At 38.3% G+C, this 27,348-nt stretch overlaps 1 protein-coding gene across 1 annotated transcript; it reads left to right on the top strand.

Annotated features, from left to right (window-relative positions):
* The first annotated feature begins 643 nt into the window (after positions 1 to 643).
* Positions 644 to 26,142, top strand: LOC310963679 (E3 ubiquitin-protein ligase RNF31-like). The gene is made up of 24 exons (XM_083936572.1): positions 644 to 791; positions 1,741 to 1,949; positions 2,632 to 2,778; positions 3,600 to 3,755; positions 3,857 to 3,913; positions 5,857 to 5,983; positions 7,210 to 7,371; positions 7,461 to 7,611; positions 9,097 to 9,248; positions 9,416 to 9,558; positions 11,567 to 11,830; positions 13,084 to 13,437; positions 16,088 to 16,273; positions 16,379 to 16,585; positions 16,807 to 16,980; positions 17,952 to 18,050; positions 20,499 to 20,588; positions 20,778 to 20,892; positions 22,093 to 22,205; positions 22,300 to 22,413; positions 23,554 to 23,602; positions 23,777 to 23,873; positions 24,601 to 24,766; positions 25,651 to 26,142. Exons 2-24 carry the CDS (start codon positions 1,743 to 1,745, stop codon positions 25,696 to 25,698), a joined length of 3,378 nt encoding a protein of 1,125 aa, XP_083792698.1. The 5' UTR covers positions 644 to 791; positions 1,741 to 1,742; the 3' UTR covers positions 25,699 to 26,142.
* The last annotated feature ends 1,206 nt before the right edge of the window (positions 26,143 to 27,348 follow it).

Below are 27,348 nucleotides of genomic sequence, written 5' to 3'. Positions count from 1 at the left end.
TCCGCCCCTGAAAGTAGGACCTGCTCTGAGTTAGTATGGGGTCAACAGAGTGCCATAAAGTTGTTTTTGTTGTTGTCGTTTTTGCTGTGAAATATCACCTTTTTGTGCATGTAAAAATGCACGTGTGTATCTGACTGTGTTTTAAAGTTTTGCAGCTGTATAAATGTTTTGTGCATGTGTGAAAAGTTTTGTGCACACATGAAATTTGCATGCTTATAAAAGTTTATTATTATTATTTATTATATAATTATAAATATTTGGACCTGTAAAGGGTCTGTTTGGGACTTGTAAACCATGTAAATGTCTAAATGAATGAATTTATAATTAAATCCATAAATACATTTCTGTGTGTATTTATTCCTGTATTTATATATACATTTGTTTATGAATGTAGTTATGTATTTATTTATTTATTGAGACTTAAGTTATGTTTAGTCCTCCATAACTATAAGGGGGTCACAAGCAATAAAAAAAAGAAAAGCCCGAAAACCGTTGTGGAACTTTATTTGGTAAATTAGGGGGAACCCTTCCTGTCCTGGTTTTATTTTGAAAAATAAAATCAGGACAGGAAGTAGAGCCGGAACTTAAAACGTCAAAACTCGAGTTCCGCATTTGGGGCTACGTTAGCTTCAGAGACAGTATCAAAACCAGTGTAGATAACCTGTTTAACCCCTGACACGGATTTTTAAAACACCTTATTTTTGATTAATTTAAATATAAATATTTGTCCGTTCACGCGAAATCACGGAGTAACCGCCGGGGCTCGTGACGACGGCTACTTAAATGAGCAGGTAACGTTCGATTCTGTGTTTCCAAAAAGTTTCGGTTTCAACTGTTGTTATCTGTGGTTTGCTCGCTAGCATGAGCTTCAAAACTACCACCTGACACCATGAGCTGTAACTGGATAACATTTCTGGTCGTTAATAAACGTTATTAAGAGTGCTGTAAGTCAGAGTTTGTGATATTATATCCAGTTGTTTACTATATCGTCCATGAGAGTGAAACTATGATGAGCCCGGACTTTCCGACGGGTGTCATACACTTAATTAAAAGTGAAATTATTCAGGATACTTGATCCGAATTAACGTTTGAACAATTTAGTCTTAAAATAAATAATGGAAACCTTTACCCTGTTGTCATTTTACAACTCAAAAGTGCCAACATATTCAATCTTAGTTCATCTCAATAGGCACAAATGCAGCATACCTGCAACATATTTTTGTATTTTTTTTTTTAATATATAGTGAATTCATAGTTAGTAGTTTCCAGGAGACTGTGGTACTTCAACCTATTTTTTTTATTTTTTTAAATATATATTGAATACTTATTTTATATGTATATATTCACCTGGGTGTTCAGTGTTGTATTGAGGACTAAACATGACTTAAGTCTCAATAAATACATGTATAAATAAATACAGGAATAAATAAATAAATGCATGAATAAATGGGACCTCCTACCTCATTAACATATGGACACAGAAATACAGAAATAAATAAATGTAGGTGAACAAAAATGTAGAAATAAATGTAAAGCATTTATTTATTTACTCTTTTATGTGTTTATTTATTTATACAAGTATTTATGCATTTATTTATTCATGTATGTATGAATTTATTAATTTATAATGAATTAACAAAAGTCCAACGCTCAAATATATTTAATTAACATTGATAAAAACAACAGAAAAAAATCACAGCACGTTCGCAGACGATTGAAACATTTCCACCCCACCAACAGCGATGAGCGGCAGCAGCCCTGCGTCTGCCCAGATGGACGAGGTGAAGAGGAGGTCCCAGTCCCTCCTGGCCTCCTCAGGTTTGGCCCAGGACGTGAAGGCGGAGGTGCTGACCATGGCCGGCATCCCGCTGCCTCTGTTCGAGAAGTACCGTTACCTAGGAGCTGAGGCCGTGCTAAGGGAGAACACAGCGTGCCGCAGCAGACAGGAGGTGAGGCTTCCTCCTCTTTGATACTGTGGATTCTTTTCAGGCTGTCGCAACACCAGAAAGTTCAACTTTGATGCAATTATTTAAAAAAACAAAAAACAATACTCGATTATGAAAACAATAAGATTTTCAGTAGGTTGGGGCATGACAACATATTTTATTTATTTTATTTATTACTTTTATATATTGAATGTATATTTAGCAGTTTTCAGTAGGTTGTGGAATGACAACATATTTATTTTAATTTAATTCATTATTTTTTATATTGAATGTATATTTAGCAGTTTTCAGTAGGTTGTGGAATGACAACATATTTATTTTAATTTAATTCATTATTTTTTATATTGAATGTACATTTAGCAGTTTTCAGTAGGTTGTGGCAGTTGTTAAAAACATATCTAGGGGATTAGCTAATTCAATTCATTAGCAATTTTCCTTAATCAACCTGCGCAGAAACAATACAAAATATATATTTTCCATGAATGATTTTGTTAATGTTTTTTTTTAAGTGCTCTGTAATAAAATGACTTCAATTTAAAATGATATACAACACAAAAATATAAAAATCTGTGTATGCACTCTCGAAGAACACATTTATTTTGTGCATAAATGTTGGTTTTGGGAGCATAAATAACACTGTTAACGCCTCATAAATAAACAGTCAGTCACACTGTCTCCTCTTCAGGTCCTGGAGTCCTTGAGTAGACTTGTGAAGGCCTTGAGTATCCTGGAGAAGTACGGCTGTAACCTGACGAGTCCTGCGAGGCCCAGATACTGGAGGAGCGTCAAGCACAACAACCCCGTCTTCAGAACCACCGTAGACGCCGTTAAGGTAAGACTTTTGAATCTTCCTGGTGCAAATCAAGATGATTTTCTTGTTGAAAATCCCAAATAAATCAATTTGCTCTTAAAATATAGGACGGAAATATGTGAAACCTTTACCTTGTTTTACTGTTTTACCTCATTTTACAATTCAGAAATGCCAAAATATTAAATCTTGGTTACTGTCAAGGCAAAAATGCAATACACCTACAACATATTTAATTAAAAAAAAAAAAGAAATATATATTTATATATGGAATACATATTTAGTAGTTTCCAATAGGTTGTGGTACTTCAACATATTTTCTTTTATTTATTTATTTATATATTGAATACATATTTAGTAGTTTTCAGTAGGCTGTGGCACTACAAAATACTTTATATAATGGATTTTTATTTATTGTTTTTATATATTGCATAAACATTAGGCAGTTTCCAGTAGACTGTGGCACTACTAAATATTTTATTTAATTGATTTTTATTTATTGATTTTATATATTGAATAGATATTTAGTAGTTTCCACTTGGCTGTGGCACTAACAAAGTTTGGAAACCTTTACCCTTTTGTCATTTTTACGACTGCAAAAAGTGCAAAAAAAAAATTATTTCAAGGCAAAAAAGCAGTAGACATAGGATAGAGCATAAACATGCAAAACAAATAAATCAGAAAATAAGGTAAAACAGTAGAAATAAAATAGAGGATATAAGGAGTGGGGGAAAAAACACAGTAGACGCCGTTAAAGTAAGACTTGTGTTCTTTCCTGGTGCAAATTAAGCTGATTTTCTTGAAAAATGAAAAAACAACATTTGAATCCTCATTTTCTTTCAAAGGGTGGCCGAAGAGTCTTGTATCTCTACGGTTACACCAATCAGCAGATAGACGGCCTCAGTTTCCCCGAAGAAGTCACCGATCCCGACGTTGCTAAAGTGGCCGCGGTGACGCTGGAGGTCATGAGCTTACGCACCGAAGTGGACATGCTCATTAAGGTTCGTATTTGTCGTCTGAATGCCATAAACGTCACAAATAGGTTTGGGTGGTAAATTCACTGTATTCCATGACTTTTATATATATTTCTGTGTTTGTTTAGGGCACACATCCTCACGTAGAGCTCTTCAAAGATATCATCCCATTCATCACCCAGCAGGTCTGTGCAAACATTTACAGGCTGTAATACTGGAATATGTGTCGAAATGCATCGTTCAACTGTAAAAATGTTTTTCCCAACAAATGAGGGAGCAGAAATAAGATATATTTGAAGATATATAACGAGGAATGTAACATTGCACCAAACGCTTTGATTTCACTTTAATAATCCTCAGGGGGAAATTCCATTGCCACCACAACACACAACAACATACATCCCTGAAGACAAGGCACAGTACAACACACAGTACAACACACAGTACAACAACAAATAAATAAATAGGTTGGCACCAGACTTGGGCACTGAAAGGACACAATAATCACAGCAATATCACCAGCATAAGTCACAACAAACCAACATTATAAAACACAATCAAGGCATAAGTCACAACAAACCAACATTAAAAAACACAATAAAAGCATAAGTCACAACAAACCAACATTATAAAACACAATCAAAGCATAAGTCACAACAAACCAACATCATAAAACACAATCAAAGCATAAGTCACAACAAACCAACATCATAAAACACAATAAAAGCATAAGTCACAACAAACCAACATCATTAAACACAATCAAAGCATAAGTCACAACAAACCAACATCATCAAACACAATAAAAGCATAAGTTACAACAAACCAACATCATCAAACACAATAAAAGCATAAGTTACAACAAACCAACATCATAAAACACAATAAAAGCATAAGTCACAACAAACCAACATCATAAAACACAATAAAAGCATAAGTCACCCATATCAACAGCTATTATTAAAGAGTCTGATCGCTGTGGGAACAAAGGACCTCCTAAATGCTACGCTAGGCTTTCTCCCTCAAAAAAAATGAGATTAAAGACAAACGAGGAGTGAAAAAGATCCCTTTATTCTAATTAAAGACATATTATTTCTGAGGTATAGATTGTGTAAAACAGTGCATATTTCCTTTTTTTTGTGTAAAAAGTGAAACTGAACATATATTTTAAATAACAGAAGCAATACTTACATTTTAAGTTTGTAGCTCCGAACGTTCTGTTTTTTAATGAATGTTAGCGTATTTATAAAATCTGTGAACTATAAACCTCATATAAACACCAATGCACTTTGTAATCTAGTTGACTTGTGCACTCTTTTTGGTGAGTGGGGTTGCAACTTTTTCCGCTCGGCTGCATCATGTTTGTGTCGTTCATCACTGTTGTTGTTGTTGCTCTGACTGAGGGAAACTTAATGCTGCCAAACCTCCCATTTAACCCATTTAGACCGGCTCCAACGTACATGCGCTTCTACTTTTTAAGGCTGGATGAGACGTCTGTGTGTTTTGTATAATCCTGGTAGTTTTTAAGACAGGTGACGCGGTGAAATGCAATGCGATTCACTGAAATACACGTGAAGAAAGCGGAAGGGAAAATGAGCATTATTGACAACAATCAGACCATGACGCAGAATCTAATGTTGGCAACGTTGACTTTCGGTGCAGTTTTTCAGGTTTTGGGAGGTTGTTTTGAAACAATGCTGAGATTTTAGAGGCTGCTTTTGAAACTTAATGCGTTAAACACAGACTGCTGCATCCTCAATTTCTCTTAATGCACCCATGATCCTCAAGGATCATGGGTGCATTACTTTCCACAAGCAAAGTCAAATGTAGATGTCGTCATGTACTGTCTGTATCACACATTTGTATCATTGTATTCCTATACATGTAAACTGTTTATGAGTTTGTGTTGAGAAATGTGGTTTTTCTGCAGTGAATTGTAATTTTAAGAACAAAATTGTGTGTTCATGTCTTTTATGAAGCAAAACATTTTTAAAAAGTTACATAAAGAACGGTAGAAAAACAACAGATCCTTAAATATGAGTAAGTCTTTCCTCATCTGTCGTCATACAGTCTGTCTGCTGCGTGTTCAAAGTGTACAGAGTGTTAAATCTGATGTCGGTTTCTTCAGGATAAGCTGGCGGTGAGTGACGCTGTGGTCGTCCCGCCTGCAGAGGAGAAGCCGGCAGAAAAACCCCAGGTGCCATCTAAACCCACTCTGGGCTCCGGGTCAGGACAACCTCTGAAACCATCAACAGGTGAGCTTCCACCATCGTTTTTATAGAAAGACACCAAGAGACTAAACGGGTCACTTGAACGCTTTCTTTGTCAAAGTGTGACATAAAAGTCTCTTTTGACACCACAGATGTATGATTGCGTTTGCTTTTATTTCTAATATTATTAGGTGGAAGTGTTTTGTGCAGCTAAATGACACTCATTGGCCCTCATTTATCAAACGAACGTACGGCAGAAAAACGTGCGTACGACCATTTCCTGGCAAACTTCGGCATTTATCAATTTGGACGTGAGTGGGAACTACGATCAAATCTCACGTCAGGTCTGAGATCGTGTACGCAAATTTCAGCCTGTGTATTTGCGGTGCAGCAAAACCTGGCTGAAAATAATGAATAAACCTCAGCTGTCATTAAGCATAAGCAGTCACATATTAAGAACAGATCAAAACGGATTCTTAAAACGAATAAAAAAAATAAGAATTCTTGGAGCAATTGATTGTATTCATGTGCGTCTGAAGGCACCATCCATGAATGATTACGCATTCATCAATCGCCAAAACTACAACTCCATAAATGTACAGGTGATTTGTGGCCGGGGGGGGGGGGCACACGCGATTCCCGACCCCCGACAGGGACAAGCGGTTGAAGATGTATGAATGAAAAGGAAAGCGCACTGCAGAGCCAAAGTCATCTCCTCGGTTAGTGGCTACCCTCGATAAATTGCATTAAATCAATCAAGGTATCAGATGATTAACATCTTGGTATGGTTCTTCTAGGTGACAAAGGTTATCCTCTAACGGTATACCTAATAACCCAGCTGGCAAACCCCGCTACAGAGCAGGAGCGATGGTTCAGCAGTGCAGCAGTTTTTATGGGCCCCTTTTATTCCACTCTTAAGACTGACGAAATGCACATCTTTATTTTGCTCCATCTCGGATGTCAGGATGCAGATCTGTGTGTCGGAAAAGTTTCTTTTCTTAGCAGTGTTTCTCCTCTCCGTGTTTGACCTCAGTGGGCGAGGCCTCCGAACCAGGAATATTTAAGGGCGTAACATGTTAATGACGATCAAATTCAGCCGCTGCATTTATCAAGGCCCGCTCATTCGTACGCTGAGATTGGTCAGATACGAATGTTTCATAAATCACACGTGGGTCCTTTCCTACGACCAATTCTGCGCTCAGATCTGCGCCCGTTTTCAAGCAAGATTGATAAATGAGGGCCATTGTCTTTCTGTTTTTCTTTTTCTTCAGGCTCTTCTGCAGCGAGCGACTGCAGTTTGTGCGGCGCCGCTTCCTCTCTGCTTTGCCTGTCTTGTGACACTCAAACCTTCTGCAACGCATGTGATGACCTCTTTCACCACCACCCCTCCAGGGTCACTCACAAGAGAGAGAAAATACAGAAAACTAATCCGGGTATGCCAGATTACAACAGGCTTTTAAAAACAGGAAATCTGTGTTCTTTAGTTTAAAATTTAAATGTGTCTTTTGTTTGCTTGCTGTAGGGACCTGCACCATCTGTGGGATTTCTGCAGTGCACGCTCAGTGCTCCACCTGCAGCCAGAGGCTGTGTGAGAACTGCGACAAGCTTTTCCACTCTCACCCCGACCGCAAAGGACATAACAGAAGTATTCTCACGCCGGTCAAAACATCCAGGTGAGGAGAACAGGAAGTTAGGGTTCACCTCTTCACTTCTGCAGCAGTGTGGTCTAAAGACCAGAACGGCGGTAACGTTAATAAGATCATAGGTTTGTTCACCTCCTGTTCGGCTCTGTCAAGGTTGATACTGAACACTTTTTTTAAACAATGTGGATACGTTTCTGCAAAAAACAAAATGAACATTATCGCGGTTCCTCAAACAAGATCTTATCAGGGTGAAAGCTGGATGCAAATTTTGCCCCAGAAAACACTTTTATGTCACGTGACAAAGAATAACTTTCAGAAATGTTTTGTCCAGTGAGTCCACTACTGACTACGCCCTTTACCTCCCTTCAGGTCATTTTGGGTGCACCGATAATAATATACTCATTGCAATCATGATTTTGGCTTCCCACAATGAAATGCACATGATGAGGATGATGATCAAAGTGCTTCCTAAACCAGCAATGTTTTGGATCAGCAGCAGCCTGTGAAAAACCTTCCTGAATGTTGCAGCTGCAGTCCAGAGTAGAAGAGTGATATACAGCAAAGACAAGACAGGCAAAAAAGGGGAGTGCAACTTAATTTAGTGCATCTCTTCTGGGGGCTACACTGAATTAATATGCACTAAGTATTTTTTTTCCGACTACTGTTGTAAAGTACTTACTAGTTGTCCAACAGCATGAGAGCTAAGTCACCATCTGTGGTGAATCCCTCTTCGTCTTTAGCTCACGCCAGCGAGTGAACGCCTGGCCAATATTGATCCTCGTCCGCCCTCGGATTCTGTTATTTCCCTTTTTCTTCTCTTGGTCTCCACCGACAAAACCTTTGCTTTCTTCGGTTTAGTTTCATTTTTCGGCCGTGACATCAACAAAGTACACACAGACTACACACGCTGTAGAGGCCAACAGACAGGCATACACATGCGGGCAGTGATGTATGCCGTAGAGCAGTTGATATTTTTTTGTAGTGCACAGGTGTCTTACCGAAATCCAAAGTTGCATTGTGCCGGAGAAAGTGATACAGATTCCGTTAGGATACGACAGATGTGTCATTACACTTATTGCAAGTCGATGAACCATCACAAGGGTCTTGGAAATATATTATCAAGGTTGAAAAACTACATGGTGTTGCTTTAAGGTGAAGAAAAACGTTATTTTAAGTCTTATTTTGATGCAAAGATTGGTACATTAATAGGAATGTAACGCAGCGTGGAAGTGAAATTTAATGTGAATGTACAATAAAAATATTTAGTCTCTAAAAATCAGTGAATATGGTTCAAAATAATCATGAAGTGCAGCCCTTCTTTTATTCTTTATTGTTGTTTCATATTTTATATAATGCTGGTTTATCCTTTATTTGCAGCCTTGTAAGTTCATGCTAAAGAGAGTAAAGTGGACCAGATATAAGTTCGACTAATGATTGAATAATGTTAAAGAAATTAGAAAAGCAGGTTAGACTTTACCATTAATGTAGTTTAATTTGTTTTCTATCATCTTCCAGTCCGTCTCTGTCACCCTGGGAGTGCGCTCATTGCACTACAGTGAACGAGATGCGAGCCGTCCTCTGCACGACCTGTGAACGGCCTCGACTCGCGACACCCGCATCCACCGTTCAAGAAAGCCCGATCTCACTTCCTACATCTCCCAACACAGGTGAGACTCAGACATATACATAATAACATAGTTCATTTATACAGCACCTTTCAAAACAAAGTTACAAATGAAATATTCTACACCTTAAACCAAAAAAAAGATAACCGACTGTTTAGTTATTGCATGGAGCAGTGATTTTGATTTTGTATTTGTGCTCCACCCCTCAGAGTGGCAGTGTAAGAGCTGCACTGTTGTGAATCAAGGCAGCAGCATCCTCTGCGAGGTGTGTGAGCGCCCTCGACTGGCCACACGCCCGCCCCTCGCACCGGTGCTGTCCAGCCCAGGATCTCTGTCTGACTCTGGAACAAAGGTTTGATGAAGCTTTCTTGTCCTTTTTATTCTGACTCACATTAACACGGTGGAGGTTTGGAGTCCCTATTTAACATTTCTGCATTGTATTAAAGCGGCTGTAATTTATATGTTTATAACAACAATCCATCAGAGAGCTTTGTACACTGAGTTTCAGCTCATTGTTTATCTGTCCAGCTGCATTTTCACTCTTCCGGTTCACTCTCACCCCTCATCATAGGACGCTTTCACACCAAGACTTTCTGTTTGATCCAGTAAGGAAGTGCCAAAAACTGCCGTTAGTAACCCTAACCCCAGGTTTCATAACAGAGCAGTTTGTCATTGACCCCCATGTTAAACAGGCCGTTTTCACAGTATCATTAAACCTATCTAAGGACTTGGACAAAAACATTTTGAACAGGGGGTGCTGTGAAAAAAATGTTTTTATTTATTTTTCTGATAAAAAACCTACGAGCCTATTGGCCTATTTAAAATACATTTTTAAAAGAAATAGATTGAGATTGACTACTTTATTGTCATATACACTTCAGTGCACACAGCCAGGGTCTGTAACACACAGATGTCATCAGTTCTCAGATGGATATGCGCTATTAATTAAACATCACAATTATAACAATGCAATAGATTTGGTCAGCTGCTCTGCACCATTTACGTTTATGTCACACGACTTTATTAACTCCAAAATCATTTTACGCACATCACAAGGAAATAATCTCTGATTATTTAAGCGTTACGCAAAGAACATGTTCACAAAATAACACTTTCTGTCTCCGTCGCCAACCTTTTTACGCAAACCACAAAGAAATAATATCTGACTATTTAAGCACATTATTGAACAGTTCTCCACATCCATTACGCAAAGAACACACGATCAAAATAACACTTTCTGTCTCCGTCGCCAACCTTTTTACGCAAACCACAAAGAAATAATATCTGACTATTTAAGCACATTATTGAACAGTTCTCCACATCCATTACGCAAAGAACACACGATCAAAATAACACTCTCTTTCTCCATCTCCAACCTTTTTACACAAACCACAAGGAAATAATCTCTGACTATTTAAGCACGCTATTGAACAGTTGTGGGCATGCATCAGCGAAAGGTGTGGGAGTCTTTTCTTGGTCATTGTGCTGCGTATCCATGTCTTCAAAAGACAAAAAGGCTGAGAACGTGCGCTCGGATGAGGCCAGGGAGATAGACACAGACATAAGTCCATCAGTTTTTCTGTCTCTGAAAACATGGCTCTTGTTTGTGCACTCTGTCTTTGTGAGATCGGTAAGCTGGTTGGTGATGCTTGGCCCAAGCATTGTGAGCTGGAGTTCAAGTATCAAGCCAGTGCCACAGAACGTGAGAATGTTTCACAACCACAACGACGTGCAGGAAATCTGAAACTGGATGTTTGCTGGAAAGGCTCGTCTAATCCAATCACTCTAGGCTGGTTTGAGGGTGTTGGGGCTGGGCCTGCCGGTGCAACTGCAGCAGAGGCGGGCGTACAGTCTCCTCACTCCGGCTGCTACCTTGGTTGTAGTACTAGTGTTCTTCTTCACTGGGGGTGGTTTTCCAAAATAATCCCAAATTACTCGTCTGCTGCTGCCATGGATGTATTAGGTCTCCAAATAATTAAATTAAAATCCAAAATACACGTAATAGCCTATGTGTGTCAAAATAATTTCCCAAAATATTCATACGGAATTTATAAATCGTGCAAATATTTTCAATACATTTTAAAAAAAGTCTTTCTCTCGGTAGCAAGAGGGAGAACTACGTTGATTTCAAGATTCCTGAAATTATCAGCGAGGCGGCCGCCTCAAAATGTATAATGCAGAAAAAACCCTGTGATGATTTGTTTTTCTGCAGTCAAAAAAAATCTGTTCTTGCAGGTTTAAAGACAGAAAACAAGAGTTGACCAACAGACTACTCTCTTAAAAATGCGTTATATTTATTTTTGTTTAGTTCTGTCTACTTAACGTGTATGATTTAGTCTTCTTCTCTCTCTCTCCCACAGTGGATGTGCCAGTTCTGCACCTACATGAACACCACTCCCACCGTGGTTTGTGAGATGTGCAACCTGTCGGGTAAAGACTCTGAAGCTGGAGTTTCTCTGCCCCAGTCTCTCCAGCAGACTCTTTCATCCAGCAGCAGCAGCAGCAGCAGCAAAGATCAGCCACAGCCGGGCGTGAGGCCTCAACCGAAGCCCCGAGTCAACATGGAGGTGAAGAGACAGAAGATGATGAGGGACGACGGCCTCCATCTCATCCACCAGATCAGAGTAAGTCAACAGGGAGCCATCTTTCCTCAGGGAAAGTGTGAACATTATAGTTTTCTCTTTAAAGAGATGAGCTGGGAAACTGTGTGCATTCATCTGTCCATAAGCTCATTTAGTCCAAAGAAAAGCACTGAATTCTTCAGATGAATCACTCAAAGACATTAGAAAAGAGTGAAAAATGGCCAAACGTGACCTCTTCTTGCTCAACAAAAAGTCCAATGCACAAAGATGTTTAATTTACTATTATCATTAAATGTTGTGCATTCAGTACATCAATTAACAAAATAACTGCAGATTAGCCTGTGAATGTTCTCATTTGTCCAGGTCATCGTTATCCTCAAAGCAATTTCAGTCAAAAGCAACTGGACTTGGTTATTTGTCTAGGAAGACAACTACACCAGTTAGTTGGACCAGACCCGGCCTGGGCCTGGTCCTGGTCCTGGTCCTGGACCAGTCCCAGCCTGGTCAGATGCGTACATGAACTGATGAAGCCTCTTGGATGAGAGGTGAAACGTCTTCCTAGACAAATAACCAAGTCCAGTTGCTTTTGACTGAAATTGCTTTGAGGGTAACTGCAGATTACTTTTAATTAACTAATTGATTCATTTGCTAACTATTTCAACTCTGCAGATACATTTAAAAAAGCGAATTGGCATCAAAGTTGATGATCAAATACTCTTACTTTTAAAAGTAATATATGAAGCAAAAAAATGCCCCCCAAAAACTTTTCAGCTTCACAAATGTGAGAATCTTTGAAAAGGTTGTAAATTGATCATATTTGGGTTTTGAAAACTTTTTTCACAATTTTCTGACATTTTATAAATCAAATAATGAACCTTTTCATGTAAATAAAATGCTAAAATGATCTACTTAGTGGAACAAGTTACCTTAAACACCAGTCACATCCTAAAAGTGCTAGAAGCGGGGCTACAATAAACAATTATTTTTCATTATTTTCTTGATTAATCGATTGATAAAATGTTTGAAAATTATTTAAAATTGCCAGAGAAATGCTCTAAAGCCAGAAGTTAAGTCTCCAAATGTCCAAAACCCCAAATAATTCAGTCTTCTATCACAATTAAAAAGCTTAAACCAAAGAATGTTTGGTATTTATTTCTTTAAAAAGCATTTAAAAGATTAAAAAGTATCAAAATAGTTGCCGATTAATCTCCTAATTCTTCCAGCTCTACAAAATCACAGTATTACATTTTTTTTGTGACGATTATAAAGTAAACAAACCGGTTTCTCCTCCACAGGAAGCAGAAAAGCGCGGCGTCAGTGCAGAGGAGGTGTACGCGGCCATCTGCATATGCGGCGGCAGCAACACCAACCCCTGTGATTGGCTGGCGTCAGAGCTGCCTCACCTGCTGGACGAGATCTGTGCCATGGCTGCTTCCGTTCAACAGAACTACGGAGGTGCAAGGAATTCTGGGACGCAACCCGATGTGGAGAGAGACGGAGAGGAGGCGGCGGCGTCGGAGCACAGCCGTGCTAATGTCACGGGTGAAGGTGTGAAGCTGTCCAGAGCTGAGGCCAAACTTGCGTGGTTATCAGCCGGAGGAGACACCGACAGAGCTGTGAGACAGCTGCTTAGAGACAGACAGGTCAAGGTAGGAACATTAAATATGACTTCTTAAACACATACACACACACACATTCAAAAACATACAGTATATTCCTGCAAGAGGTGGAGAAATTTCAGCTTTAATTTCTGTACTTTTTTCCCTACAAAACACATATTTTTGTTTATCAACAAAAGCAAAGGTCACACACTTTGTTTAAACACAAGCAGAGAAGAAGAACTTTACCAAAATTAAATAATCTAAAATGACCATGCAACAAAAATAATATCACAATATACATGTACTTTTACAAATGCTTATTCCAAGGTTATTCTAAGAAAGGAAACGTGCAGTTCATCCATATCTTAATCTAAAAAGAGACTTAAAGAGGCTTTGAGTATATCACACAAAGCGCGAGTGAGGCAGCAGGCGAGACAGTGTACGGTGTAGATACGGTTCATATGTTTAAAACACATATACAGACTGATCTGATCAGTCTGTGTCTCATCTCCTTGAGTACTGTAGGTTACACCACAGCTAACACAAGCACTATGCAAAGACACCTGCAGCACCACAGCTCTCTGCTAAAATCAACCCACTGTAAAGAAAATAATTAAACTTTAGTGTTAAAGTTTAGTGTTAAAGTCTCCTCCCGTTCTTGTGGACTCAATATCGTGTATCATCTCGTCACACCCCTTATTCTGAAGTATGGTATCTTTTTTAATATTGTACTGTCATCACAGTGATGGTGCTGTCAGTTTACCTTCTGTGTTTCATCTTCAAAAGAGCACAATAAAAGTTTGACAATTTGAAACGGCACATTTTGATTTCTGCATCTATTATTGACTTACCGTGTGTGCCCCTAAAATTTCTGGTCGGGGGCCACAGTGCTCCTGGTGAAAAAAGTGAGTCTGGCCCTGATTGTATTCTTCTATTCAGGAATGATTCTTTTTTTATGCTGCTGCTAATAATGTTTCCAATGTCGCAGATGAGAGAATGTCTGTGTGCCTGTGTAATATTTTGATATTTTCTATTCAGAATATGTTTGATATGCTACCAAAATTTGATTCCCTGCCCTCCAGTGAGTGATAGAGGAATATGATTTGCATTTTTCTTTATATCATAAGGAAGAACATAAACATTCTAAATGTGTCCAAGTTTGATTCCTGTTGCAGTGAATGCGAATGACATCAGCTGACAGGAAGTTAACAAGGACCAAGGCTGTTGCCCAGTAACGGAATTCCATTAAAAAGGTCTATACAGTTAACCTATTCATAGGTTAAAAAACAGAACGTGATGATACTCTGTGACCCATTACAGTCCATCAAGTGTCTTAATGTTTATACGTCTCGTACTGCAATTCATTTTCAATCTTTTTATATTTGCAGTGACAAAATCCCCAGATGTGATGATAAAGGTTTTGAGAGTCTGGAAAATGTCTTTAAGTGCTTGAAAATCTTAAAAAACTGTATGAACCCTGTATGTTTCTGATGCACCAGTGTTGAGTTTCTTTATTTATGATCACAAGATGGTGGTGGAGCTCAACATCTGGCTGCAGAGAGGTCGATGAGCAGCTTTTTTGGTTCACAGGTGAAAGAAAAATATGAGAAAACAGGATGTCTCCGGGAGTGTCTCCTGGTTTTCTGACCTTGAAAGATAACAGCTTACAAAAACAGCGTGTGGTGCGCTGGGAGTGATTATGTAGGAGTTTTATTCTCCATTTAATGAGTAGAAAGAAGAGATATATGTCTTGGCTTCTTTACAGTTAAAAAGTTATAGATCCAACAAATCAACTGTGTGAAGGCAGTTCAGGTGATTGAATAAGTCAGGTGTTCTTGCGTGGTTGGAATGAAAACCTGCACCCACAGCGACCCTTTACTGGAACAGTTTGACACCCTTCAGTTAAGTCTTTTATCAACTAATATACCCAAAAATCTAGTAGCTTTTACTTGCATAATTTCTGATCCATTTATGAATATTTGCTTTTATTTGTCTTGAAAAAGATCACAAAGTTACATTTCTTTATTTTAATTGTTAATTTATTAAGTTGAAACCATATAGAAATATAAGATAATTAGTCATTCACACAGTCCATCGAATTATTGAAATAATTATTAATTGCTATGAGGTTTGTGTCATCAGCAAATACTATAGGAGAAAATGTTTACAGGACATGGCTAAATCGTGGCCCAGAATTGAACCCTGTGGCACCCCATGTTTAATTCTGAAGAAAACCCCTTAAGCGACACATATTTATCTGTTTGGTAAGTAATTAATAAACCAGTTCAGGGCAATATGCTTCACTTCACACTGTATCGAATGCTTTACTAAGGTCTAAAAAGATCCCAGTAGCAAACTTTCTTTTGTCCATGGCAGTTGAAATAATATTAGTTAGCTGGAGGAATGAATGTTTTTTAAGAAATCCATACTGGTGAGCAGATAGGATGTTAACTTCAATTAGGTGTTTGGATACTCTTTTATAAACTAATTTCTCCACTTATTCGGAAATGCAAGGCAAGATGAATATGGGTTGATAATTACCATCTTGGTAGTAGAACCAACAAAACAGTTTTTGAGGCTGGGACACACAGAGCAAATGCCCGCTTTTTAAATTTTTTTTGTTTATTGTAGTTTATTCTTCTTCCACCACTTCTTTATATATATATATATATGTGTGTGTGTGTGTGTCTGTGTGCAGATGAAGGAGCTGCACTCTCTGGGCTTCAGAGACGTGTTTCAGTGTGAGGAGGCCCTGCGGCTGAGTGGAGGAGAGGTGAAGGGAGCTTTGTCTTTGTTGCAGCGCCCTCTCCTGGAGCCCTTCCACCAGCGTATCTGGACCGACCAGAAGGAGCCGCCGATTGATCCCAAAGACCCGGACAAACAGGTTAGTCTGCACTGAAAACCACCTGAGGGCATAAAGTATGGTGGTGTGCTATTATTATTACTATTATTATTAACTGCTTGATTGTCCCGCGGGATCTCTCTGCAGAGGATGTGCAGGCGTCTGCTGGCGCTGTACGACCTCCCCAGCTGGGGGCGCTGCGAGCTGGTCCTCGCGTTGCTCCAAGAGCCGGACGTCACCTATTCTCTGGAGGACGTGGTCCAAGCTGTGAAGGAGTCGCACGACAAGGATTTCATCAAGCGTCTCCTCATCAACGAGTGTCCCATCTGCCTGAGCATCTTCCCCCGCAGCAAGGTGACAGTTCAGAGTTTACACCGCAGCGCTTTCGCGCAGTTTAACTGGTCTAACTGTTTTCTACATGACTGTTTTTCAGTTGCCTTCAAGTGAATTGATAAGAAGAATATATAAGGAACCCAATTACACATAATGACATCACCAAGAGTAGTTTCAGAGTTCAACGTTTAGTGCACAGTCGTTCATTTCTTCGTCTTAGTCTTCTCCTCTCTGTGTTCCAGATGCAGTCCCTGACTTCTTGCCAGTGCTCCGTGTGCCACGAGTGCTTCGGGCATTACTTCACCATCACCGTGAGAGACAAACACATCAGAGACATGGTGTGCCCCGTCTGCAGCGAGCCGGACATCAACGACCCCGAACAACTGGACAGCTACTTTTCCACGCTGGACATCCAGGTACACAGAGAGAGAAACACATGAAACAACAACAAAAGCGTTACTTTTTAAAATCTCTGAACCACAAACGGCTTCAGGGCGTCACGTTTTGCTCACTGTGGCCTTGTTCTTTACTGTAATATAACGTCCTGCACCTCTATGGAGACAGCCATAAATTGAGGAAAAAGGCATGTTGAATTTCTTTGATCATTTATTGTACAAACGTTGGAATAAAAGTGAATCTCTATAGAGTGCCTTTATTTCTTTCTGCTCTTTTCAAACAGCCTGCAGTTCAGTCAGAGTTTCACAGAAGTTTTGTCTTGTGACTGTCGATCACAGCTTCACAATTGTGCTGCAGAATGCAGAATTTAATGTTTTTTTACAGGATCTAGTTTGTGCAAACGCGTTATTTTTGGGCCAAATTTTAAATGAGACATGTTTAGAATTAAGTGATTCGGTTCAAATATCACTACTAACAATGATGTTTTATACATACCAAATGTCAGTAGCTAGTGTGTAATAAGAGGAAGTAAAAATAAAAAAAAAAATAAAAATGGATGACATCAATCAAAATATGGAATAATTCTGAAAAACGGACAATACAACAAAGATGCATTACAGTTCAGAATCTGTACACAATACAGTATAAAACAATATTTAACCGAAGCGTTTGTCGCACGTGATCCGTTCAACGGCAGTAAGAAATGTGAAAATCTGACAAGAAGTGCTTTTTTACTGAACATAATATTGAACAAACATCAAGAGTGTTTAACATTGACAGATACAGTAAGTTCTCAAAACATCTCTTAATCTGTGTAAATGAGCTGCAGGGAGGTGACGATGGATGAGTGTTTTGTTGATCCACATGCAAATGTCAGTGCATAGAGAGAAAGCAACTAAACTACAAGAATAGTAGTATCAAAAAGAAATGAACCCTTTGAACTAAAATTGTTCTCTTTCCACTTCAAGTTATTCACGTTTTGTTTTTCCAGCTGCGGGACTGCCTGGAGGTGGACGTGTACGAGCTGTTTCATAAAAAACTCACCGAGCACGCTCTTATGAAAGACCCAAAGTTCCTGTGGTGCTGCCATGTGAGTTCAACTATAATGAGTCCACTTTTATCAGCTCTCACAATCTGATTTCCTCTTTTCTTACCTGGAGTTTGCATATCCTACTTTGCATTACTTCGGCCGTGATGTGATCGCCATGTTTATTCAAATCGCTGCAGACTTTAATGCTAACTGAGGCCCTTACTTCATTCCTTCTGATGTTTTATTTATTAATTCTTATGTGTTATTGTGTTGTTGTTGTTGTTGTTTAGTAAAATCTGTTCATACACCATCAAACCTTTTTAAACACGAGGAGGAAAAAAAATGTTCTAAACACTAGAAAAGATGCATATTTGTATTAAAGCGTAAGTCCTGTGTTAATGGTCCCCATGGTCTATTTTGGCATAAATATACCTCAAATAAACCATCAAGACAGTTTTTTTCATTGATCAACTATTAACAGAGAAATCCCAAAGAGACGCTATAAGCCAGACATGGCTAACAGTGATTAGCTAGGGGTGCACTGAACGCATCCAGAACTGCATTTTTTAACCACTAATACTGCTGAAAATAACAGCAAACCTCTGCAGCAGCATGAGAAGAGTCCCTACACAGAAAACAAAGCACCAACTACGTAGTTAGTAGGGGTGGAACGGTTTATTGACGTAGCGCTGTCCGTCTCAGCGCTACGTCTAAGCGCTTCAAATCCCTGCGTGCTGGGAGACTTGCTCCACGTGCGCCCTGTAGGCACACGGCCACAATGCTACGCACACTCCCGCTCCGCTCTTCTTCGTGGGTTTCTGAATCCTCTTGGCAGCAGCTCGCTAAGCTCCGCTCTGTTTGTTCGTTTCTGTCTGGTTAAATCTGTGGTTAAATCACCACATCAATGTCTCTTTCTACTCTGAAAAAAAGAAAAGTTGACACAGAAAACCGTCAGTTCACCAGAGAACGGACAGAGAAGTTGTTGTTTCTGTCTCTGTGAAGCCTGAGTTTACTCTGCAGCCATATCTGAGTGTAAAGAGGAGAAGTTGATCAAAATCATGCTACTCTGCATTTATGTTAGATTCATTTGTGTCAGTCCAGTTTTTGATGAATAATCTAATGTTTCATATGTGCTCGTCAGCCTGGTAAAGTAACTAGTAACTGAGGTAATCAGATAAATGCAGTGCAGTAAAAAGTAAAATATTTCCACTGATTTGTAGTGGAGCATGTATAAAGTAGCATCTAAATAAAATACTCAAGTAAAAGTAAAAGAGCCTCAAACTTGTACTTTAGTCCAATAATGAGTGAAAACCTCTGGTTCACAGGTTTGTTCATTCAACAAGGATTGTTTTTTGACAAGCTTGTTGCTTTGAGGCCTATGGCTACTATTTACATTGATACAATAAAGACAATATACTGTATGTACTCTACTACTGTTGCTGCGTTGTTTTACAATATCCATTAATGTGATGCTCATATTTTTCCAGCCCCTCATTTTGGATCATTTTCGTCATTTGGCCCCAATTCCAAATTACTTGAATAACCCTGATGTAGCCTTTATTCAGTCAGTTCAGTGATTGCTGTTTGTGGCTAATTTAGTGAAAGAAAACCTATTTTCTTCATTTTGTCTAAGATTTGATCATGTAAAAGTGTTTATATTCTTACCTAGAAGGCAAACAATTGTTTACCTTTTTGCCAAATAAATATATAAATGCATAAAGTAATCGCTGAAACAAACTGCCTTATTATTTCAGTTTTTGCATGATTGCATGACATGTCCTTAAGAATATCTGATTACATTTTTTTTTTTTATTAGGCTACAGATCTGATGCATGGTATTTTTAGAATCTAAAAGAAAATGGAAAAAAACAACCGAACTGAACCGAATGACCCCAAAACCGTGATATGAACCGAACAATGGATTTTGTGAACCGTTCCACCCCTAGTAGTTAGTGACCCAGAGTTTGTTAAATAAGACTGTTTTACAATAGTACAAGCCTTAGCAGAAGGCTAAGTCCGTGTTGAGAGGGAGTCCGTACAAGTCGATTACCAAATGCACTGGAGTTCAGTTCAAAACTTTCCTCCTTGAACTGAACTCCAGTGCATTCAGTATTTGACTTGTACGGACGACCTGTCACCATAGACCTTCTGGTCTTTTTTAATAAACCCTGGGATCACTAACTACGTTGTTGGTGCTTTGTTTTATGTGTAGGGACTCTTCTCATGCTACTGCAGAGGTTTGCTGTTATTTTAAGCAGGATTAGTGGTTAAAAAAGACGTTCTGGATGCGTTCAGCACACCGCCCCGAGCTAATCAGTGTTAGCCCTTTGGGGCTGTAAGTGTCTCTATGGGGATTTTCTATTCATGGTTGAGCAACTAAAAAAACTGTCTCCATGGCTTATTGATGGATTTTCATGCCCAAAATGACCATGGGTCCATTTTAACCGGAGTTTCACTTTAAGCCTGATCTAAAGAATGTGACGTAAATAATCCTTCTATCTCCCTCAGTGCACCTCCGGGTTTATCAACGACGGAGATCAGCTGAAGGTCACCTGCCCGTCCTGCCGCAGGAGTTTTTGCGCTCAGTGCAAGAAACCTGTGAGTATGAGTTCACCGTGCTCCCATTTCTCATCACATTTAGGCCCCTTATGTCTATCAAAGAGAATACAAGCCTAGGAATTCAGCCTTGAAACTTTGGCAGCCCTTCAGTGAACTAACAGCGCAGGATGTGCCTCCCTTTATGAACTCCCTCCCTCTCCCTCCCTCCCTCCCTCTCTCTGCTCTCAGTGGGAGCCGCAGCACCAGGATCTGTCCTGTGAGCAGTTCCAGCAGTGGAAGCGGGACAACGATCCGGAGTACCAGAGGCAGGGTCTGGCTGGCTTCCTGAGAGATAACGGCATAAGTGAGAAACATAAAGTTTCTCGACCTTTGTTCAGACATCAGTCTGCCTCAAACACCACACTGTTTCATATCCTTTTTTTCTTATTGTTCATTGTTGTCACTGAGTTGACCCCCTTATGAGCCACTAAAAGTACTTAAGTATTTAAAAAACTAAATTTACACAGTAGTCCTCTCTCCTCTTATTTATTTTATTTTTTGCGACTGTGACAGAATTGTGTTACCAGCCAGACAGTTTTTGGCTGAAATTCTATCAGATTTTCTGTTTATGCTGGTGTAATGTTTTCAGTTAATGAAATGGTGTCAAACTAAAGTCTAACTTCTTACCTTTGTAACCAAATATCGCTTTAACAGCCTAATTCAGCTTTGCGGTGAATTAGCGGTGAATTAGCTGTGTGCTGATCCGATCTCGTCGCTGTAAACACTGGCCGCTGCTGGTCGTCCAAAGTCCAAAATCGCCATTCTGTCAACACATCCTGGACAGTACTTCAGTCTTCCATTATAAAATGACATGCTTCAACAACCCCAAAATATACCGTAAAAACAGTTAATGTCCATTTTTTAATATAAACCACCACTTGAGTCACTCAGGCTGAGCATTGCCCAAAACATTCTTACTGCTTTCTCTCATCAAGGTCACTTTTGTATAATAATTTGACGTATAAATGCCAATGTACTAATATGAAATTTCACTTGTAGATTCAATTCAATTCAATTTAAAATTTATTTATAGTGCCAAATCATAACAAAAGTTATCTCAGGACACTTAACAGAGTAGGTAAAGACCACACTATGACTTCTATGAATTCTTGGAAGTGTGTAGATTAATTCCACTTGCACTTTGGTGGCGATAACCCATGAAAACACCACAAACCACCGCTACTTTCAGTCCACTATATCTACAGCTACAGTTCCTTTTCTGCACTTTAATAGATCACATTAAAATGCTGCTCACAGGTTTATGCATAAAAAATAACGACAGAAAAAGTTATTCAATTTAAGTAAAAGCGTAGAAATACTCTGTTACAAATAAAAGTCCTGCAATCAAACCTTTACTGAAAGTATCATCATCGAAGACACATAAAGTGGAATAAATATCATTCCAATTATTGATGCATTCATATGTTTATCACTTTAATGTTGCAGCTCATTTTAATAACTTTATATTGTATCATGATATATTATTTTATGTGTCCTCCTGCAGCCTGCCCTCACTGCAGGTTCCAGTACGCTTTGACCAAAGGCGGCTGCATGCACTTCAGCTGCTCCCAGTGCAGGTACCAGTTCTGCAGCGGCTGCAACAACCCCTACCACAAGGTGAGAACATATTCCAAGTGCTGCACGCTTTGCTAACTGGATATCAATCACCAACCGTTACCACATCTTCCTCACTGTTTGTCTTGTCTTGCAGACGGTGTGTAAGCCGGTGCCGTGCACTTACACAGGTCTACATGCCCATCACCCCCGAGATTGTCTCTTCTACCTCAGAGACTGGGAGCCTAACAGACTACAGGCTCTGCTGCAGGTACCCATACTGTTAGTTTTAGTCTTGTGTTGTGTCAATAAATGTAATATCAGCTGTGGGTTTTTTTTACTGTTGTTATGACAAAAGCTGACTGGGTTCATGCAAAGTCTTAAAAGTTTGGAAAATGCTTAAATTCAACTGTTACGTTGTCACGGTTAGGACAATTTGAAATGAAATAATTCAGATGTGATTATAAATGCTTTTAGACTCTGGATTTTCTGTTCTAGGTACCTTGGAAGTGCTTGAAAAGTGTTTAATTTATTTACATACACAACATACATAAAAAGCAATACATTTAAAAACAAGTATCCAAAAAGATATTCATAAAACAAGTTTAAAAACAAAGTAAATAAAAATGACACAATAATGGAAAAAAAGCTGATGTTTCTGTTGGTTGTATATTATATGTATGTCCTCTGTGGGTGTTACTGTAATCATGTTACTGGTTGTAGTGGCTTATTCCTATCATGTGACATTGAATCAAGAAGCGGAAGAGCTGCAGCTGAGTAAATGAAACCGTGTCTGACCTCAGTGTAACTGTGTTTCCTGTGACTGTGCCAACATGTTGCCTTGAGTTAGGAAGAGGATTACTGTGGGTCTGCAGGGACTCAGCATGCACACAATACCATCATTCGTTTACACATGAGGTCTCTATAGATGTGATATGACATTAATGCTGCTGAATGATTGGATATGATAGAGTGTAAGGCCTTTGCTGTGAGTAAACAAAGACGCTTCACATGCCGCGCCTTTATGAGCGACTGTTAACTCAGGTTCGATTTGACTCTGTATTTGTTTGCAAAAGCTTTAATAAACCACACAAAGGCGAGGTTCTCTCCTTATTATCTTTATTTGTTTATTTGTTCAGGTTCCCACCACACTGGTCAGCAATATTCCATTCATATCATGGCCAACCTAACTTTGGCTCTAGGGCACTGGTTTGGCTTCATCAGAAAGAAAGCAGAAGCTCCTGTTTGCAAAGCAACTCTTATTTCATGCTACAGGAAACTTCAATCACAAACGTTTAAATGAATCCAGCACAGTTATAGCACTGAAGCAACAGTAGCAGTAGTTGTAAATATTTGAAAATTTAAAATTTTAATGAATGGGATGTCCGCGTGTTCATTTTTCTGTCCGCAGAGGAGCGGTGTGGAGTTCAACACGGATCCTTCTAATGGAACTCAAACCGGTAAAACAGCTTTTACTTCTCGTCTAACCTTTTCTTTTCGTCACTTTTAGGAAGTAAATATAAACTTTAAGTACAGTCTAAATCATTTTTCATTGCCTAAGAATAAACGCATCCTAAAATTTCCTTTAAAAAAACGTAATTCCTTAAAACGTTCCTGTGTGTTGTGTGACGCAGATGCTTGTTGTGTGATGGAGCAGAAGGATGAAGACGGGCAGCAGATCGATTCACCGTGTGGCCTCCAAACACAGCCGGGACAAGCTGGACTCTGCGAGTGAGTTTCTGACGACTGCGGGGAAAATCTGGGGTGTTTTTTTAGACAAAAGAATTTTAATGACATGATTTACGATTACCTCTGTCAGTTTTTGACATGCTATAACTTTTTTTCCACAAATAATACTACAACTTTTTTTCCCACTTTTTTCAACATACTATACTAAGATTTTTTTATATATATATTTATTTATATAATTTTTTTTTCTTCAAGAGACGTTAACAGCTCAACATAAAGAGGCTCTGCACAAAAAACATTTACAAAAATAGACATGGTCACAATCAGAAAAACAACAACAAACAAACAAAAACAGACAAACATTTACATATTGCAGTTGCGTAAAAATGAAAAAGAAAAAGATGAGCACATTAAAATGGGCTATGTGGCAAATGTATACATGATGTAAAGTAGTAGAGCTCCATTACATCTGGGGTGCATTAAGAAAAGAGGGGAATTAAAGCCTGTTTCTAATGGAGTCCATTCTCAAAGTTATCGGAGGAGCCACATTCTGTGGATCTCAACTTTTTAACTAGATTTCCCTCAGCCTTGGAGTCCAGCTGATAAACTATACTATGATTTTTCTCACTTTCTTCGTACTATACTATAAAAGTCATAGTATATCAAAATAAGTGCTAAACAAAGTCACAGTATAAAGTTTGTTGAAGGTCAGGAAACGTTCATTCCCCGTCTGCTCACGTCTTTGACCAAAAGCCGTGTGTTCCTGCAGGAAGCACTACAGGGAGTACCTGGTGAGCCTGATCAACGCTCACTCTCTGGACCCGTCTCCGCTCTACGAGCCCAACGAGCTGATCCGGGCCTGTGAGAGATACCAGGTGGACGCGCAGAGAGGAGAGAACGAGGACGACGACGTTTACCACGCTCGACTCCTCAAGGTGAGAGACACCGCTACCTTCAAAATAAAAGAAACGCTGTGTAGAATACAGGAATCAGGGTGCTAGAGTTTATTTATCCGTAGTACAGGCTGACTGCACGTCCTTAAAGATGTTTTAAATGACCTTTTATAAATGTATATTATAAATTAATAAAAGTTATTTAATAGTCTTAAATTTGAATTTCTGACGTTTTAATTGCCACAAATATTTTTATTTAACTCCATTTATGTGTCTTTAATTCATCAAAATGAGTCAAACTCATGTCATTTCTGGAATTAATAATGAATTTTTACTTTTAGAACGTCTAATAACCGCATTCCGATGAATAACCTTCCTCTGCACAGGACCACATTTATACTAGTTTTTGTGCAAAATCTGTCTTAAATTTGGTTTTAAATCATCCTGAAAAGGTCTTAAAAAGCACTGAATTTAAGTGTCACACCTGTCTACATACTAACTTTATTTCTTATATTATAAATATATAATTATCAGACTTAGACTTCTCTTTATCGATCCTTTGGGATGACTCCTCCCTTCAAGGGAGATATAAAAATATACAGTTCAGGATAACCAATAAACTCTTAGCTAAATAAATACAGAAAGTATAAAAAAACAACAGTAAGCAATAAACTCTCTAAGTCAAATATTTTTGAGGTAGATGTAAGAATACAGGTCAAAAAAATTCACAGAAAGTTAAATCAGATAAGTTACATGTAGAGAAAATGTATAAGAATGTATAAGGCTTTTTAAATGCATCTTATTGACGTTTATTTGTATGTGGAGTGTGAATAGCTGTGTTTTCTCCATGTTTCAATCGAAGGATTAAATAAAAGCATAAATGTCTTTATTTTTAAGATAAATATGTTGTTATTTTGAACCCACAGAAACTGATGGAGGTCCCTCTGGGAGAAAAAGTTCCTCGAAACAAATAAAAGCCTCCAGAATTCCTCCTCCTGCTCTTAAACAACCACACTGAGCTGTTTTTATAAAAACCATCATCTGTAAAGTGATGTTTGCTCTTCACACTTTGACAAAAGCAATGAACATTAAACTGGTTTGATTTGTATCTGATCATAAACTTCATTATTATTATTTATAAAGTAATGAAGCTGTTTGTTTCTTTGGGTTTCATCTCAGCTACGCTCAGACTTGTTAAAATACTTTCAAATGTATTTTTTGGATCTTGGATGTGACGTTTGCACAAGAAGGAAGACACATTTTCTATCTCAGAATAATGTCGTATATATATATATATATAACAGAAATGAAACTATCTTAAGGTTAAATATATTGATATATTATCACAGACTGTCAGGATTTTGTCTGTTTTGCTTTTAAATGTTGGATGAAAAGAATAAATCATATTTTGAAATGTGGATTTATTGATGTTCTTTGACCCGTTGTTGTTCTTTCAGCACTAAAATAATATTTACACTTATTATACTTATTATAGTACTTGTTGGTGTACACACTTTATATTATCCAAGTGCATTAATAGGTACTTCAGAAGAGAGTAAATCCATTTGCCGATTAGTTTTTATGGACCAGATATTGTTAAAAACAGCCCCATCAGCTGTCAACGTTAAATTCTTCATTTTTATGAAGTTGAGTTGTTTGTAACTTTACCTTAAAATCCCTTTTTCAAGTGTCTTCGGCTCGGCATCAGCCATCAGGAGCTACTGACTAAAAAAGAGAACACAAACTTCATCACAAGATCAGATATCGTCAGTTTAATCCGTCAGCTGCTCCACTTCCACTCATCAGTATTTCATAGATGGGATAAATGAATGTGTATTTTAACATTAATAACCTTGAAATAAGGCCGGAAATGTTTTTCAAATTCCTTGAATGTTAGAGTTTACCAGAATAAATCTTATTTATTTTCTTGTGTTTAGCAAATATTTCGCTGGAAAAGCCGAGTTTAAACTAAAACTACTCACATCAGTGTAGAAATAGTCTACAGCACTAAAAGTCCTGCATTCAAAATGTTCTTAAAGTACAAAAAGTAAAAGTACTCATGCAGAATGGTTGGTTTAGAATTGTGTGTGTGTGTATATAATTTAAAAATATATATATATATGGGAAGTACTGAAAAATGAATGTAGGCATTAATTAATTTGTCAAATAAGACATACATGGATATTTTAGTTTTCTTTTAATTTATGTAATATAAATGTTGTATATATTCTTAAATGTTAATTTTAATTATTATGTTTAAATATATTTTTGCATTTGTTTTTAATTTAGTTTACATTTATTTTCCCAAACTTATTTATTTCTATATTATTGTTATTTACACATTTCTAAAACAAATATATTATTAATAATAATAATAGGATCCTAGGATAGGATAAATAAATAAACTAACAGAAATATGAGCTTATGCACAACGCTGTGCTGGAACATCACTCTGGTTGTTTTCATCACAATAACATTGAATTGGATGTGAAGGAGAAGTGTCATCACCGGTATCCTGTGGTTACTGGCAGTTTGGACTTTACTGCGCATGTCCGTTGTCGCCCCCTGATGGTCACGCACACACACACACACAGTTTCCTCAAAGTCACGTGGTTTCTGGGAAA

This window comes from Echiichthys vipera, assembly GCF_963691815.1.
Source record: "Echiichthys vipera genome assembly, chromosome: 21".
NCBI lineage: Eukaryota > Metazoa > Chordata > Actinopteri > Perciformes > Trachinidae > Echiichthys > Echiichthys vipera.
The sequence above is the reverse complement of the archived record's forward strand: the minus strand, read 5'-3'. Positions and strand labels throughout refer to the sequence as shown.

Excerpts from the sequence above, each read along its gene's own strand:
- LOC310963679 (XM_083936572.1), top strand. The coding sequence starts at position 1,743 with ATGAGCGGCAGCAGCCCTGCGTCTGCCCAGATGGACGAGGTGAAGAGG. Across the intron at positions 7,612-9,096 it reads ACGCCGGTCAAAACATCCAG|TCCGTCTCTGTCACCCTGGG; the intron begins GTGAGGAGAACA and ends ATCATCTTCCAG. Across the intron at positions 16,586-16,806 it reads GCATCTTCCCCCGCAGCAAG|ATGCAGTCCCTGACTTCTTG; the intron begins GTGACAGTTCAG and ends TCTGTGTTCCAG.